This window comes from Electrona antarctica (assembly GCF_951216825.1).
Source record: "Electrona antarctica genome assembly, chromosome: 6".
Classification (NCBI taxonomy): Eukaryota; Metazoa; Chordata; class Actinopteri; order Myctophiformes; family Myctophidae; genus Electrona; species Electrona antarctica.
Window position 1 is genome coordinate 20,786,038 of NC_136811.1, and position 17,425 is coordinate 20,803,462.

General features: G+C 41.0%; 1 protein-coding gene across 1 annotated transcript; it reads left to right on the forward strand.

Annotated features, from left to right (window-relative positions):
• Positions 1-4,606: 4,606 nt before the first annotated feature.
• Positions 4,607-17,409, forward strand: LOC306925662 (antizyme inhibitor 1-like). The gene is made up of 12 exons (XM_079504641.1): positions 4,607-4,950; positions 7,547-7,669; positions 9,104-9,314; positions 9,430-9,603; positions 9,811-9,983; positions 10,183-10,317; positions 10,743-10,824; positions 11,076-11,150; positions 11,465-11,630; positions 11,826-11,941; positions 12,939-13,159; positions 14,354-17,409. Exons 3-12 carry the CDS (start codon positions 9,213-9,215, stop codon positions 14,466-14,468), a joined length of 1,359 nt encoding a protein of 452 aa, XP_079360767.1. The 5' UTR covers positions 4,607-4,950; positions 7,547-7,669; positions 9,104-9,212; the 3' UTR covers positions 14,469-17,409.
• Positions 17,410-17,425: the final 16 nt, after the last annotated feature.

Below are 17,425 nucleotides of genomic sequence, written 5' to 3' on the forward strand. Positions count from 1 at the left end.
ATTAAATTAACCCATGTAGCCTACAATGACCTTGGCAACTGACATAGAGTAATGTTATGAGCTTATCATATTTCATTTTTCAGTCATCAGCTTCTGCAGAAAGGGAGAGAGAGGTTAGAGGTGGGACATTTTTAAGATATGTGTCATTGTTTTAGGTTCATTTCAGGTGTACTTTATCTCTCAACCACTTTAATACTATTGTTCCAGTGACATGTACTGGGAAAGCCCGTATAGCCTATCTATAAGATAATTTATTTCTAGCCGTAAGACATATTTTTTGAGCCAAAGTAGTGACAATTGTTAATGACTTTTGTGTGTCAAAAATATTTTAAAATAGCAAAGTATTTAAAAAAGAAAAAACATCTTAAGCATTTGTCTATGGAAAATAATCTTCAAATCACACACCCTGGGGGATTTTACTTTCACACATTTGTTGGAATCACTCAGCCAATGTCTTTATTTAACCCTGCTTAAGATTCAGCTCAGTCTGAGCAAAGACTTCTTTTTACTTAGCAGCATTCTTTGGCAAATACAAAAGAGCTGGAACACCAGAGTATGACCACACTGTGCATTAACAACAAGCTGAATACTAACACTGATTGGGTAACAGAATAATGAATGTTGGGCTTAACCCATTCACACACCTCTATGCCAATGACAGCTACTGTAACTAAAATGATATGCATAGACAGAAAACCTCCGTAAGAGGTAAACAAACAGTATGTCTTCAGCTTTGATTCAAAATAACTGACAGTTGTTGCAGACCAGCAGTTTTCATGGAGTTTGGTTATTTCTTCAAAAGTGATTGCCAGCTAAACGCTTTTGGTCAGACTCTCACCCGGAATCTCAAGGACTTTCTGAAGCTGTGTGTTGATGTAATCTGTTTGCAATGTTTGCAAATGAGAATTCCTGCTGCACAATGCAGTCACTGGAGTGTGTTCCCTCACAGTGGGCGGTACACACGTCTGAGCGTGTACCATGGCTGTGGTGGCTATTATGATCTAAACAATGGGAATCAAACATTGTGCTTTACTGGAAGCCACTTTAGATGCTATGTGTGATTATAGGCTCACATATACATACTCTCATTTACAGTCGGAGAGCACAGACACAAAACTCGGAACAGCTTTTGTGTTGTGGTCCAAGGGAGAGACCTTCCCTCTCTAGTCTTTACAATGGACCATAAGCGATACTTTTATGGGCAAAACAAACAGCTCCATTGTGCATTTCTTCCCTTAGCTGTGCCCATCTGACATGGTGAAGGATTTATACATATTCACAACACATACCATTTGCAGTTATGAACTGCAAAAAGTCTTCTTGTCAGAGACTATGTTCCAATACCCCACAGAACAGTTCCTTGACAACAATAGTCTCTATGATCAAATGGAACAGCCAGTACTGAAAACAGACATTGACCCCAAGAAGCAGGAACAGCTGAGCTGACAATTGCCTTAGTGGACAAGATACACTTGCTGGAGTGCAGTGGAGTCTAATGCTCAACTACTACCAAAGTGCAACCATGTGCGACTACAACCATCCTCCCCACCAACCCCTGATACTAAACAGCAGCTACCTCCTCCTGCTTCCCTTGTTGATGGCACAAATGGAGGTAGGTCTAAATGAGAATTTGTACCTATTGTTTTTGGTTGCAGCGGTCATAACCATTGGCCAGAAGGCAGGAATTCATATTCCCGGTTTAGGGGTGAGACTGAGAGCTGTCTGCTCTAATAGATCTGCTTTTTTTTAACACCTGCTCGTCATATACTGTATGACTCAGAAAGTTGAATTTTACCACACACAATCTCGCTAGCCCCCTTAACAACCCCGTTAAGGGCATTTTTCTGTCTTATGCCAAGGTTACCATACCAGCAAATGGCAGCAAAGGAGATGACAGACTCAATTAAGGCCCTGTAGAACAAAATGTATCCACCTGAAATTTGACTAGCTTCCTTACACACCATGCAGTATTGGAATCGAATTTCAGACGATTGTCGATAATTTACCCACTGTTTGGCCATTTATGACACTACTCTGAGGAGCTAGTGGACATCGTCGAAAATCAATGCACATGACTTTAGTCTTTGTGACATTACATTTTAGAAATGCCTCTTCACACCAAGAGACAAAATCATCAACTGGGCCGTGGCTGACTTCACTATCGCACAAAAGACTAACAAGAATCACCTGCAAATGTAATGATGTGCCTGTCGGCATGTTGACTTCTACAATCATTAGTGTAGGCTACAGGATACACTATACAACCTTGGGGTGAACTGGTGGATGATGTTAATTCACCAGACAACTTCCCATACACCCTCTGGATTCTTATTTGTGAGGAAATCTATAACCCAACCAATAATGCCAGAGTCTCTAAGGCAAAGTTGTTAAGTCATTTTTCAACTAGTGTGGTTCTTGCTGACTTCTGAGGTTCAATAAGGTGATGGTAGCATCGAACACCCCTTTCTTAGCCCTGTATGCAAACAGAGAAGCCCTGTATGCAAACAGAGAAGTCAAAAAAGTATTGAATTATATGAAATTGTGGTATCGGGATCCGATAGGGAAAGAAAATAGTGTATCGGGCCATTCCTAGCAGTATACTTACAGAAGTTATAGTACCAAACATCTGAAATTAATCTGTCCTATTTTACAATCATAATGTGTAGTAGTAGCCTACTATCCTGAAATGTGTTCATGAATTTGATGTTTCAGTTAGTAATGGTGCATGGGTCTTTAATTAGGCTACTTTCTGTGCAGCTGGAAAAAACAAAACAAACTAACAAAAAACGTAGAGGTGCCTACTCGAGTAAACTATTGTTGTAGCCAGCCTAGTTTCCACCACTGTTTGAAACACTGACACAACACTCTCTTTGGCCCCCTCCTCCTCCAATAGCAAGGAGGGAGACATGTAGAAAAGCAAACTACTCAAACTCACAAGGGCAAAGGACGTCAAATCCAGTTTGAGCTTGATCGAAGATAAATGCTGTCAATAATGTTCTTTGTGATTATTGCTTTGCAAATACTGGAATTTGCCTTTGGGAAGATAAACATATAGTTTTGGTGATCTTTTCTGGACAGAATTCTGATATTGCAGTGGCATGAATATTACAATGAGGACATAACCCAGGTAATATATTGATATTAATTTGGATACCTACAGAATCACAAAAATTACCTAAACTACTAGCAGGTCTGATGTTTATTCAGATAGCCTAGATAAGATATTTTGTGTATTTTTGAGGGGCGCCAGTCCCTCCTATACACAGGTTTAATGTTAGTTAAAGTTCAATGTTTCTTTTGTAAACGCCATTGACAAATTGACAATGAAGGGAAAATGTACGTCATAATGTGCCTCATTACGTCATATTGTCTCTTTATTGTTGGCGTTTAATGTTTGTTTGCACTGTTTGTTCAACATCACCATTACATCACCTAATCAACATGAGTTAGACTGCAGTGGTTCCCAAACTGTGGTGCGTGCACCCCGTGTGGTGCGCGAGCACCTTCTAGGCCGTGCGCGTCTGCGCGACATGAAAAGGTTAATGGTGGTGCTATAGTTTTATTTTAAATATATGAATGCCAATATATGGCAAGTTTATGCAGAATATAGCCTATGCTGCATATACTGTATATGCCATATTCAGGTTAATATATGTGGATAAATAGTAAATGTATGCCTCTATAATATAATAGCTTATGCAATTTATATTTCCATGTGGGGGCGTCAGCTAGGTCAGGAGGGGTGCACGGCCAAAAAGGTTTGGGAACCGCGTATAGGAATCTTGGTTCACTTTTTTGATTACGTACTATGAATACACAACACATACAATACTTTACATACAGTACTTTATCCACCACGTTTTATCCAGCAATGTTATGTTATGGAGTCTGTGTGGGAAAGGGGCTTAAATATACGTGAAGTACATCTCAGTGACATCACCAAGATGTAGGCTACTTCACAATGTTAATGATTTTTTTCAGACCTCCAGTTCTAGACTTATTAGCGCCCCTCACTTCACACGGGTGTCAGATTATTGCATGCACACAAGGAAACCTTGAACATTTTAACAGACGTTGAACGCTGACAGAAGAACGATGGTGAAAGTACGTGTATTTCTCTTGGCATTCCCATTTTGGCTTTGCAGTAGAAATGTAGGTAGGCTAACCGCAGGTGCTGGAAGCCAGAAGGAGTCAAAAAAGGCAATTAAACAAAACAAAAATGAATCTGTAATAGTCAACAAGTTACAACGTGCAAATGCCAAATACAAAAAAATAATATATTATATAATAAGAATATATAATAAGAATGATATATTATATAATAAGAAAATATAATAAGAATAATAGGAATAATAAAGTACCCAACAAAATGGAGAAAGTTATATTAGGCTGTTTTGGGGTTTTCTTTTTTTTGTACAATACAAATGGACAAAAAGCTCATTCCATCGCAAAGGCTTTCCGCAGTACCTGTGGAAAGCCGGTTACTATTACCGTTCAGTGCTCAGATCCGACTAGAGCCCGCCTACTGTAGTTGCTAGTTGGTACTTCGTTTACACCTTAGGTTTACACACACAAACTGTTTCCGTATCCACTCGACACTGGATATACAAACTGCAAAGCACATTGATCCCAGCTTGGGCGAGATTAACGCGAGTAACCATTTTCTCGACTTTGACAGCTCCAAGCCCTACCCACCCATCGTCCTGTGTGTGTCTGCTGCCGACCGTTAACCCTCCACGCGCGCGATCAGCTCGAGGATAACCCCGTCTTTTTAAATAGAAAATGCAGTGGAACTTCCATCGAAAACTCGTCGTCGTCCAGCAATAAAGATCCACGCGTTGTCCGTCCATGGGAGTTAGCCTTTTTTTCCTTCAATAATCACACTAGTCTTCAAAAATTCCGCCTAAAACGAAAAAGCGATCCACCCCCACTTTTGGGTTTCCAATACTCGTAAGTAACGGCGTCGTTAGCTTGTTGTGGCTAACGGCGGTTAGCGTATAGTTAGCGTGTTCGTAATGTAATGCACAGTTTAGAAATCATGTTTCAAGGTGGCAAACCATCAGACGACAAACCTTAACTTTAGAATATGGCTATGGTGGATTCCAAATATAGGCCAACCGATCAACATCTTAGTTGTTTGGCTAGCTATCTAGCTATGTTTCACTGCTTAACATACTCCTAGATTCTAAATTAGTTGGCAATGCATGACATTATGTCAACAGTGTGCTTCTATATTGTATGAGACTGGGGCAGCAGCGATCTGTTTGGCCTCCTGACTACCGTATTTTATATTCAATAAAAAAAACATTTGTTTTCTCTTGATACAATTTACTTTTAAAAGTATTATTACTGAAGAAAGCAGCTTTCCAGATTTTTAGTATATTGTTATATGCTCACAGTTCTTCACGTGGCATTGGCACTAAATTCATATTGATTCATATTTATTGAATGATTATCTATATATTCAAATAGACAGGGGCTAAGATGTATAGGGCAGGTAGCAAGCATTGGCATTTATTTTCTAGTAAATGAACAACCAAATAGGAAATCTTCATCAACAATGTTCCATACCATATACTCTAGGAAGTGCTTGGGATACAGACAGTATAAATTACTAAAACCTGTGACACTACTGTAACTGTTTGGGTGTTATATGTTCTGACATTATGGGTGTGATTGATTGAATACTGTATTAGCAGTTTGCAGAAAAGAAGCACAGGGGGAAGTACAGTTCAATACAAGGTCTGCTAAGAGGATTTAAACCCAAGAAAGCCTATTGCTTGTTTCCATTGGGGTCCTTATGTAGGCCTATTCAATTCATTGAAACAATTAATGACAGAGAAATATATACTTTGTCTAGTTTCAAATTGCAACAACATATAAGTGCACTTTGGTTTTAAAGGAGAGCAGGGATTTACACTCCTTTAAGACTTTGTTGCTCTCCAGGTGACCTGTCACTAATTCAGTGTTGTATGTGATGTTTTTTATGAAAATCCGGAACAAATCATGTCCCCTATTGGTTCAAAACGGGGTGCATGATTAAAGGACGATTCCATATATTATTTCATGAGTTTCTTCAATGGCAAAATAGGAACTATCAGAGACCAAATTGATCTACAACTACTCTCGGCCCCCACTGGACTGCCCCCAAATATGGTGGTCCCAGAGATGGCCGCACACCCAAATATATATATATGGACAGTTTCTCCCCAATCGAGCTCTCTGATTTCACTTCAATGAAGGGGCGGCGGCGGTGGCTCAGGGGTAGAGTGCCTGGATGGTAACCGTAAGGTTGCCAGTTCGAACCCGGGCTCCCGCAGAGTTACTGTCGAAGTGTCCTTGAGCAAGACACTGAACCCCTAATTGCTCCCGATGTGCTAGTTGGTGCCTTGCATGGTTTCCGCTGCCATCGATGTATGTGTGTGTGAATGGGTGAATGTAATGCACAATCTCTGTAAAGTGCCTTGGATAAAGGCGCTATATAAATGCACCATTTACCATTTACCAATGATAACTTCCTCAAAATCAACGACATGTCCCCTGGATCCAGTTCCAACTAGATTACTCAAAGAGGTCCTGCCCCCGGTTGGTACATCCCTGCTCAATATGATCAATAGGTCCCTGGTGACAGGCTACGTGCCACAATCCTTTAAGGTAGCTGTAATCAAACCTCTCCTCAAAAAGCCTACTCTTGACTCAAATGACCTCCTGACTGCAGCAGATAATAACCTCCTCTCTGTACTGGTGTTGCTGGACCTTAGTGCTGCATTCGACACTATTGACCACCACATTCTGCTACAGAGACTGGAGCACCTGGTTGGCATCAAGGGTGCCGCACTGAAATGGTTCGAGTCCTATCTGCCTGACCGATTTCAGTTTGTTAATGTCAATGATGGATCGTGAAAAGGTCAAATACGGAGTTCCACAAGGCTCTGTGCTTGGACCAATACTTTTCTCTTTATATATGCTCCCTCTGGGTAACATCATCAGGGAACACTATAGATTTCCACTGTTACGCGGACGACACTCAACTATATCTATCGATTAAACCGAACGAAACGGACCAACTAGTCAAACTTCAAGCATGTCTTAAAGACATAAAGAGTTGGATGACCCGTAATTACTATTATTAGCTATAACTAGGCTAAGTTTTAACTTAGTGTGAGGTGGTGCAACTGGCTCCTGTTTACTAAACCTATTTTAATCTGGCTTTGAATACTGAAGAATGTTTGTTTGATATTGCATCTCACACATCTTAATTGTATGGAAAGGGGGGTGCAAATCTGCTGTTCTCATTGGACATATCATTTGTCACAATCTAATCTGTGTGTTCTGTCCCTGTCTGGTCCTCTGTCCCATCCTCTGTCCCTGTGTGTTCTGTCCCTGTCTGGTCCTCTGTCCCTGTGTGTTCTGTCCCTGTCTGGTCCTCTGTCCCATCCTCTGTCCCTGTGTGTCCCTGTCTGGTCCTCTGTCCCATCCTCTGTCCCTGTGTGTTCCTGTCTGGTCCTCTGTCCCATCCTCTGTCCCTGTGTGTTCCTGTCTGCAGGTGTACAACAACTACCCTGAGGGCCTAGGGGCGGCTCTCTACCGAGAGCCGTTTGACTTCAATGCCGAGCCACCGTGGGATCCTAGCTGATACTGGGGGAGCTCCATCATAGGACTCGTCCATGTGAGTAGTTGGGGTCTGGTGGCAGGTGAAAGCTTAATTTATAGTCCGTAATATGATGGTGTTCTGCAAGTTCTTTTTGGCAAGCAACACTCGCAAGCAACACTGAATATACATTGCTGAAGTGTGTGTGTGTGTGTGTGTGTGTGTGTGTGTGTGTGTGTGTGTGTGTGTGTGTGTGTGTGTGTGTGTGTGTGTGTGTGTGTGTCACAGTAATAGATGAGAATAGAAATTAATAACTGAATATAAGATAGATATCTAGACATAAGTACTGCAATTATTTAATTTATGATGATGCATGTTAGATCTATTTTTGGCAGTTAAAGTACAATAATAGTAGACCCCCTGGGTCTTTTGTATCTGTGGTCATGTCTCTTGTCCTGACTTTGAAACAGCAATAGGCAGTGAAGGCAATGTCAGTAATAGCCTATAGATAGATTCACTTTGTGTAAATTGAAATACATTGCAAATAAGGTTCCTGGTGGAGTGTTATGCCTTATTAATGTGTAATAATAACTAGGCAATTAAATTCCATTCAACCCCAGCTCCCATGTTAAGAGGCAAGTTCTATGAGCAGAATTGTTATTTTGTCATTTTCCAAATTGCATAAAACCCCTTGGTTGGTTATAAAAGAGATGACTGACTTTGAACCTTGTCCTGGTTTGAGTAACCTATGGTTCGAGAGCGTGCTTAATTTAAGCCTGCAGATTTCCACAATGGTATTGTAGTATCAGTGCAGCTGCTGGGCAAATTTGGAGTTGTTTCTACTTGTTGTCACAGCGCTGTCTCTGTGGCTTCATTTCCAGTGATTTTGCTCCCAGCTGTGGCCCTTTTGATCAAAGCAGTATCCCTTCCTTCCTTCGTCACCAGACAGTAGTCTGCCATTCACCAGGCTCTCTAGGCAATCCATCTATGTACACACATTGTATCACCAGTGAGCCTCACAAAATAATGCAGTTTTTCACATGTGGTCCGGAGCAGACCACTGTGCCCCCCCATGCATTGTGTAACATTGTCCAAAGTGGAGATGTGGCTCCCTGCCACCAGTATTGTGAAGTGGTTAATGCCATCAAACGAACCTTTACGGGTCACCACCTCTTGGATTATTGCTGATTGTTGGGAGTAATTGATGGTAAAATAAACGAACCCTGTGCCCCAGAGTCTGTGTTTTCACAGTGGCTGCTCGGATGAATAGGCCTCTTCCACGAAACAGCCCTAATACGTGGAATCCATTTGAAGCTCTGATTGGCTGCTCACTTAAAATGGCTTGTGTCACATTTATAATCACTGAATGTGATTAGAGATGTTTGACATATAGGTGGCTGCTGATGAAAAGGAAAACTGAACACCAGTGATTATGCATCGCCCCATTTGTTTTAGACATTTTGCCTCTATACTGTTGAGTATAATGTTAACTTTGCTTTTGTTCTTGTACAGTTTGTTGCAGAAGTCTAGGACCCCAGGGGCTCGAGTTGCAGCAAGAAAGACGATTTTGGACTAGCCATATTCTTTATGCCTGTTGGATTGGCAGAAAACTGTTGAGAAGATGAAAGGAATTGCTGATGAACCACAGTATTCCATTGGCCTCCTAGAGGGAGGCACTGCCCTCAGTGAAGTGATTGACAATCACATTTATGAACAAACCCTGGTAATGAGCATTGCTATTAAAAACACACACTCACCCGTTGCCCTGGATATGCTCCTTAGATTTTATGGATTTTTATCTTAATTGATCATTAATGCCATTTGTGTTTCTTCCCCAGGCTGAGAAGAAGGCATTCTTCGTAGCAGACCTGGGAGTCATAATGAGACAGCATGTTCGCTGGCGAACTCACATGGCCCAGATTCGGCCTTTCTATGCTGTCAGATGCAACAGCAGCCCAGCTGTTATTGAAGTTCTTGCGGCTCTTGGCACTGGATTTGTGTGTACTAACAAGGTATACCTATCTTAGCGTGGCTTACTCTTGTGTCATCACGCTTCTTTACATTATGTTCAAATTTGTTTTTTTAGCGCTCCAAAAACTACATTTTAATTTGGGTTGTATTGTACAGCATTTATCTGTACCAACTCCTCAGTACTCCACATAAATTGATTTAAAGTATCATTTTTTTATGCTTTTATTATATTTTTCCATATTTCTTAGTCTGAACTGGAGTTGGTGCAGAGCCATGGTATTCCACTTGAAGATATTATCTACAGTGGAGTTTGCAAACAGCTCTCTCAGATTAAATATGCTGCTAAAAATGGTTTCGACCTCCTCGTGTGTGACAACGAAGCAGAACTACGCAAGATTTCTCGTTGCCATCCAAATGCCAAGTAGGTGCTCATTCATGTTGTTGGGGAGGGTAATCACATTCACAAGTTGTCAGCTATTTCAAGCAGAAATTTCCAGACTAGTTTTGGTGGTTATACATGAACATTTTGATCTGTCTTCTCTTTTTATATCTTTTGACATTTAACCGCTTGTATTTAATCTTTCAACAAAAAAAACACATTTTCTCTGTTTCTTGTCCAGACTGCTGCTACAGGTTTCAACAGAAGCGTCCAACCATGCAGAGGAAACAAGCATGACATTTGGCTGTTCCCTGAAAGAATGCAGACGCATGCTAGAGAGTGCTATGGAGCTGGGTGTCCAGGTGGTGGGGGTCAGGTGAGGCCTGCTGAATTGCCATCACTAGTGATAGATTTGACAGTGGCTTGTACCTTCAGGTAGAAGAAGAGAACCAGCATTAAGTCTTAACCTATTATGCAGACATTTGGTGCTTGATGGAGGAGCCACTTGGGCGATGCAACCAGCTACCGTCACTTATGACTGAATTTCTCTAAGTCAGAATCGCACCTAGATGGCACGATATCTGGTTAGCCTTAAGTAGCCCACTGCACACTGGGTGCCGAGGGCCGTTCGTGACTGGGCCGGGGGGGTCCAGTCGCTTTTCATGTTTGTGAATAACTTGGCACCAAATGACTTACTAGCGACCTTATTCTTTTTGATGCTTTATTTGTTTGGAAGCCCATATGGCAACTCACTCTCTTCTTAGAATAAAGTCTAAACATTCTCTCTGCTCTGGTCTCAAGGTTCCATATCCCCAGCTCCTGTGAGGATGACCAGGCGTACGTCCATGCTGTCTCAGATGCCCGTTGTGTCTTTGACATGGGTGTAAGTGAGGTTTTGTTCGTGCGCTAGTTTATTGCAATGCATTTCTACAGCTTGATATAGGGTTTACACAAACATTGGAAATCCTTGAATATACGTCACATACTACTCCTCCATACCTTTCTCATTCTACACGTAATGCAATAATGTTAAGCACAGAGTCACCAAGGTCACCCCAGAGACTTTATCACCACTCACAGTATCGCTCCCACCTTAGATGATTAACAAATTTAACAAATCTTTTTCACACTCAGGAGGATATGGGCTTCTGTATGAGCATCCTGGATATTGGAGGTGGCTTCAGCAGGTCAGAAAAACAACTGAAACAGGTCAGTGTGTGTTTCAATTTGCTCCTTACATAACACTGAGTCAAGACCAGGCCAGCCTTGCTCAGTGAGGTGTAGCATGTTGGACGTCACAGATTAGCCGCTCCAACAAAGCCTGACTGTTATTAAACTTGGTAATGTATTAGGCCTGCTCTCACTCAGTGGATTCCTTTGAGGTTTAGGCACGCAATAGAATGTGTGAGAAAGTTATCACATTTTTGTTGCCTACTTTTACAACCTTTATATGACAAGCACGTAGTAGTTCAACTCTTTTAACATTTGGTTCGGTATACTACTTTTCTTTTACTCTGTTCCAGATTAATAATGTGGTCATGTCCATGGTCGACCTGTACTTCCCTCTGTCCTCTGGTGTGTCCATTATTGCTGAGCCTGGCAGCTATTTTGTGTCTGCTGCATTCACTCTGGCTGTCAATATCATCTCCAAAGATGTGGTGGCACGAGATCGCCAGGACCAGGCACATGGTTAGTGGCAAGAAGTGGAATGACATTTCAAAAGTGCTTAAACCTAAGTGAAGAGTCCTTATTAAGTGATTAATATTGTCTGGAATAATACTTGTCTATTCACATTATTCTAACTAGAAGAAAGAGCTTGACTTCATAGAAAAGGGACTATATTTCGTACTAAATCATAATTTCTTTCTATCAAATGTATTGTAGATGAACCATCTCTAAATGATGAGCCAGAGTTCCAGTACCACGTGAATGAGGGAGTGTATGGGTGTTTTGCCAGCAAGCTCACTGATACTGTGATTCCAGCACCATCTGTTCACAAGGTTGGTTGATGTCGAAGCTTTTTCAAAGAACTAGTTTGCGTCCAAAGTCACATATTAACATACTACAGTACATAGTAAACGGAATTATATTTTCAGCCGACTGTTCAGCATGGTATCGTTTCATTTTGGACGTACTAACTACATAGTTAGGAAAGTGTTCCCTATCTGGTGGCAAAACAGACACACAACCTGTGGCATTTCAGGGCACAGGCAACCAAAAAGATGAAATTAATATAACAAACAGCTAAAGTGAAACGTATACTTATATTTACACTTATATTGGAGCGTCTTTACCGACGATTATTGTTCCTCGAAGTCCAGCATGGTGGATGTGTTTAGTTAGACATACCAACAGTTAGACACCATGGGCTCCATTTTCGTCAACGCTAAACCCCTTATCCCTAAACTTCTTTGCCTTTTTTTACTATTTTGAAAAACATTTTTGAATAGTTCAACTAGCTAATCTACATTGACACGTTGTGAGCTTGTAGACTGGCCATTTTAACTATTCAAAAATGTTTTGCAAAATAGTAAAAAAGGCAAAGAAGTTTAGGGATAAGGGGTTTAGCGGTGACGAAAATGGAGCCCCATGAGTCAGACACTCTCCCCTAACCTAATCCTAACCTCAAATGAAGAGACGGGTGATTTTTAACCCGCAGCACGGATTAGCTTTAACCCGCCACGCATGTCGGGAACCATGGGTGATTTTTAACCTGCAGCATGGGTCAGTCTGACTGACTGTAGGACTGTTGGTATGTCTAACCTTGGGGTGCATACATTCATCAGAACATTTAGAGACATGCAAATATACACTTCTATATGAAAAACAGGAAATCAGATATCCAAAGCTTTGTCACTGACAGTGATTGTCCTTATTGTCGTTATTTGGACAAAATCTTGAATAATTTGTGACTAGAATAGAATTGTTTATTTGTGTTTTTAATTCCTTTATTGAGCCTAAATAAGTCATTTCTGTTTTTGTGTGCGCTACTACTAGAGCACAGCCCTGAATGGTCCAGTTTTCAGCAGCAGTCTGTGGGGTCCGTCTGGCGATGACATGGATCAGGTGGTTGAGCAGTGTCTGTTGCCTGAGCTCAGTGTTGGGGACTGGCTTCAATTTGATAATGCTGGAGTCTACAATCAGGGTCAGCCCATCTCCATCATGCCATCGGACACACCTGCACCGCCTATCTATTACATCATTTCTTCTGGAGACTGGTATGGAGTGTTGATCTTGAAAGTGTGAAATTGGTTAAAATGTGTGTGAATGATAGATCAGGGGTACTCAATGTTTTTGGCTGGGGACCCCCGGAAATGCTTTGGCCATGTTTCGTGACCCCCAGGCCCCCCTCCCCAACCCCAATACAAATTGACCGGCTGCTACAATAACCTTAATAATAGAGAAGATGCATCACTAATTAATATGACGGCTCATGCCGTTGCTGACATGCGTTGCGCCGTTAAGGTTAGGGTAAGGGTTTGGGTTCGTGTCCTGCTGCGTGAAACACTACTGACTGCCGCGGGTGTTCCGTGGCTCATGCCGTTGCCGACATGCGTTGCGTCGTGCTTGCGGTTAAGGTTAGGTTAAGGCACGCACCCCCCCCAATGCCCACTCTTCTTGTATTTGGCCGAAAAGGGTTATGGCAAAATCATTATATGGGTCAATTTAAGATCAGTTATTTAGTTATTAAAACATTTATTTTTGTGCATTATTGCACATAGCCAAAATGCATTAATAATATTAGGCCTGCATTCCTTTCAGTTTCATTTTAGGTTGAGTCGACACACACACACACTTTTTAATGCATCCCTCACCAACCTTAATCCGGTCGTTTTAATGCATCCCTCACCAACCTTAATCCAGTCGTTTTAATGCATCTCTCACCAACCTTAATCCAAAAACTATTATATTGTCCAGCGAATAAAAAAAGTCTGCAGTGGTGGCAGCGGGACTTGAACTCTTGAAGCATGGATTGCAAGTCGGCGTAGTAGTCCACTAGACTACCGAGGCAGCTGGCTGAATTGGGATTTGTGTTTGTATTAGAAGGTAAATCTCCGCCCGCGCGGGTGGTGCTTTCGCCCCGCCCCACTACTTTCGCCCTGCCCTACTAGTAGTAGCCGGCGGGGTAAAACAAGCACACCCTAGGAGCCTTGGGGTGTGTGACGCGTGACTGGGAAGCGTCGCCGTTCCGAGCGAGCGGAAGTTTAGCCTAGCCTAGTATGGTCATTATAATGCCTAATTTATTATTGTATTATCATTGATTTGATTGCATGACAGTGTAGTGTCGAGTGGCTATTTCTGGTGCGCGACACTGCCGCACAAATATGTACAAATTACCCTTTTGGGTAAAGAGAATTGAATCTGTATAAAATTGCAAGCCTTTTCTCACGCTGTTTGCTTTCTTCTTCTAGGTTTGAGATGCAGGACACTGGCATCACCCAGGAGATCACGCTGAAGAAGTTCTCATTGGTCCCTTATTTTCTCAATTCCTGCCAATCAGAGGCTGCCCTCTCTGTCCCTGCGTAGTGATACCAATGCTTTAAACTTCTGTTTCTGGTTGCTGCTGCCAGTCTTCTCTTATTTGTATTCTCATGGGTTGAACTGTTGAATGGTGCCGGCTGAGCTTGTGTTGCTGGGACCAGGTTGAATTAGTAGTCCCCAATTAGATAGACTAGTCTGAAATTCTGAATAGCCTGAGTAGGTAGATTGCAACAAAATGGACGACTCATAAAAGGTGGAATCATACTTTTGGCTTTGGGTATCCCATGGCAGTTTACACATGCATACAGTGCACACACAGTTGATTTTAGTTGATTACATTTGAAACATGTATTATAACTATATCTGCATTACTGTTGCCAGTCTTGTCAAGTAAGATGTTCATCTCTGAGTGGAGCAAGTTATTTAAACAAATAACCGTTTTTGAAACATTTTTGAATGCTTCACTGGGAAAAAAAATATTTATGTATATTTATGATTTTATTGGTTGTATAGATTTGTTGTGCGATAAGACTCTGCTAATGCTTTTATAATCAGCCAGTCTATTCAGTATTTTAAATGGATGCTTGCAGCATTGCTGCTGCACAGATGGAGGTGCATTTATTCATCCACTTGCTGCAGCAAATAGTCAATGTGATTAACAGATAGCAAGGCCATGATATGATCCTGGGTTATTTATCTGTTAATAGTGCAGTCTGATCTGGTAGGGAGGCTGTAGAAAGCACATGATTCAGTGTTCACCACTTAACTGGGGTTTCAGAGTGTTTTCTCTGCCAATAGTGGAGCGCCAAGAAATCGTACTAATTATGATAGAACCATGAAAATTGGCTAGGTTCTCCTGGGCTTATTGATCAAATGAAAGAACAATATGGTCTCCTTTGTCTTTAAGCAGGGATCTGTACTAACCCTCTATAACAAATCTCTTTGCGGAAACTAACCGACTACAAGCTCACGTCATGTTGCGACGTGCTGTGAGCTGAAAAGTTAAAACACAGAAAATGCATTCACCCAAGCATATCCGTCCGTCATTTGTCCAATTACACTGTACTGCAACAGGCTTCACCTCCTAAGCACAACTATAGAATAGATGTAGGGCAGGCTTCTTAATAATATTAACTCCATACACCTCACTTCACTAAGGAAAATAAACTTAAAAAAATAAAAATACAAAATAAGATTGCTTTAACTTTATTTTTTTAATTTATTTTTTATAAAGACTTAACATGAGGGAATGATAATGATATTAATCTCAATTATGGTCATATGAAATATCAAATTTATGTGATCATCTGGTGCGTGTATATAAAATCGTCTGTTGATGGGGAGTGACACAGCATTGCAGCAAGGCCCTAATGCCGATATTTTACCTGAGATGGAGTTTACCACCAGCTTTAGGCTGTATTCACAAACAACTGGTGGTGTGAAGGCGAGTGGCGGGGCTATATAGAGCCATTCAGGCAAGCACAGGGTAGTGTAGGGGTGGGGTGTTGGTTATGGGGAGCTATTACTGTCACTAGATGACAAGGTATTTGTCTAGGTTTAGTCATAGTTACTCTCGCCATTCCCTTTTTCTTCACTTCCCATTTCTTCACTGTGACATTGAGAACACTTGGGTGAGTCAGTGTACAGTTGCTCTGATTCCAGGGTCCCCCAGGGGGTGCATGGCCATGTGGATGTCCTTCTCAGACAGATGTGCTGCACACAATGCTGAGAGTATTGTAAACAGTGGAGAACAGTGGTGTGGTCTGCTGGAAAAACTAAATTACCCCAAGCATTTTATCTGTAAAAAACGTTATATGCAATTCTGTCATGTATATGGCGTATGGCGATACTGATATGTCTCACTCTCTGCTAATATAAGCTGATAAAATGGAGATAAATATTTTCACCCACTGTTTACACCCGTAACCTGTGATGTGACATTGAATACTTTATTAGTCAGAAATGTAAATGGCAAGTGGTACAGTAAGACAAATAAAACTCTGACTGGTTTAAATCCTGCATTTAAATTTGTTTATTCAATAACTCGGTGATCAAAAACATTTCAATATAGAATATTTAAAAATACAAAGATTTTGGGGGAAAAAGATGAATCGGCCGGCCGATAAATCTGTGGGGCTCCAATATAAAATCAGCTAAGTACAAGTCCACTCCACCAAGTATAGAATAAGTAAATAATTTATTATAAAGCCTAACAACATGAGTCGATAATTTAATATGAATTTTATTTTGGGAGAGGTTTTATGCCAATAGCCCAATCTGATCACCTGGTAGATCAAAAAGAGGCGGTTGCCCACCCGATTTAAATTGACCAACTACACACAATTGTATGAAAGAAAGAAACTTCAAGAGGCTGATTTGATGGCCATCTAGTAAAATGGCCACCATCTTAGATTTTCATGTTAAAAACAATTGAGAAACAACCCTCTGGAGAACCACATCAAATGTCATGTTTATATCATCATTAGCAGCATGATTCCTCTCAAATTTTGATATCTGACTGTTACACTATAAGTGCCGAGTGCTGCTTTGGCTAGCGCCAAAACTACTGAAGGACAAGCATGAGATTGCTGTCTCTTCATAGCGAGACAAGATTATTATTTTTGACAGAAAGTGATTAAGAAAGCATAGAGGAAGTGTTAAGAGGTCAACGAAGCAACCTTTTCTTGAATGAGGAAGGACTGCTTTTTGGACTTTTATATTGTTATTAGCCTTACCTTCGCTCTGTTCATTTATATATATTGTACTGTGGTGAAAGACATTTACTCTTCAACAATTATTGTTGAAAAAGTAAAAGTGTTATTTACCGACTGTACAAGTCTGTACATGCAATGTGTGTACCAGATCTGTGGATTTTGTCTCCCAATTCTTGTCCAAGGCATGACAAATGACAGGCAATGTTCTGTTATGAATCTGTAGCTGTGCTTGTTTATGGAAGTATTAAACTCCTCATTGATTGTATTGTGAATTCGTCTGTTTCATTA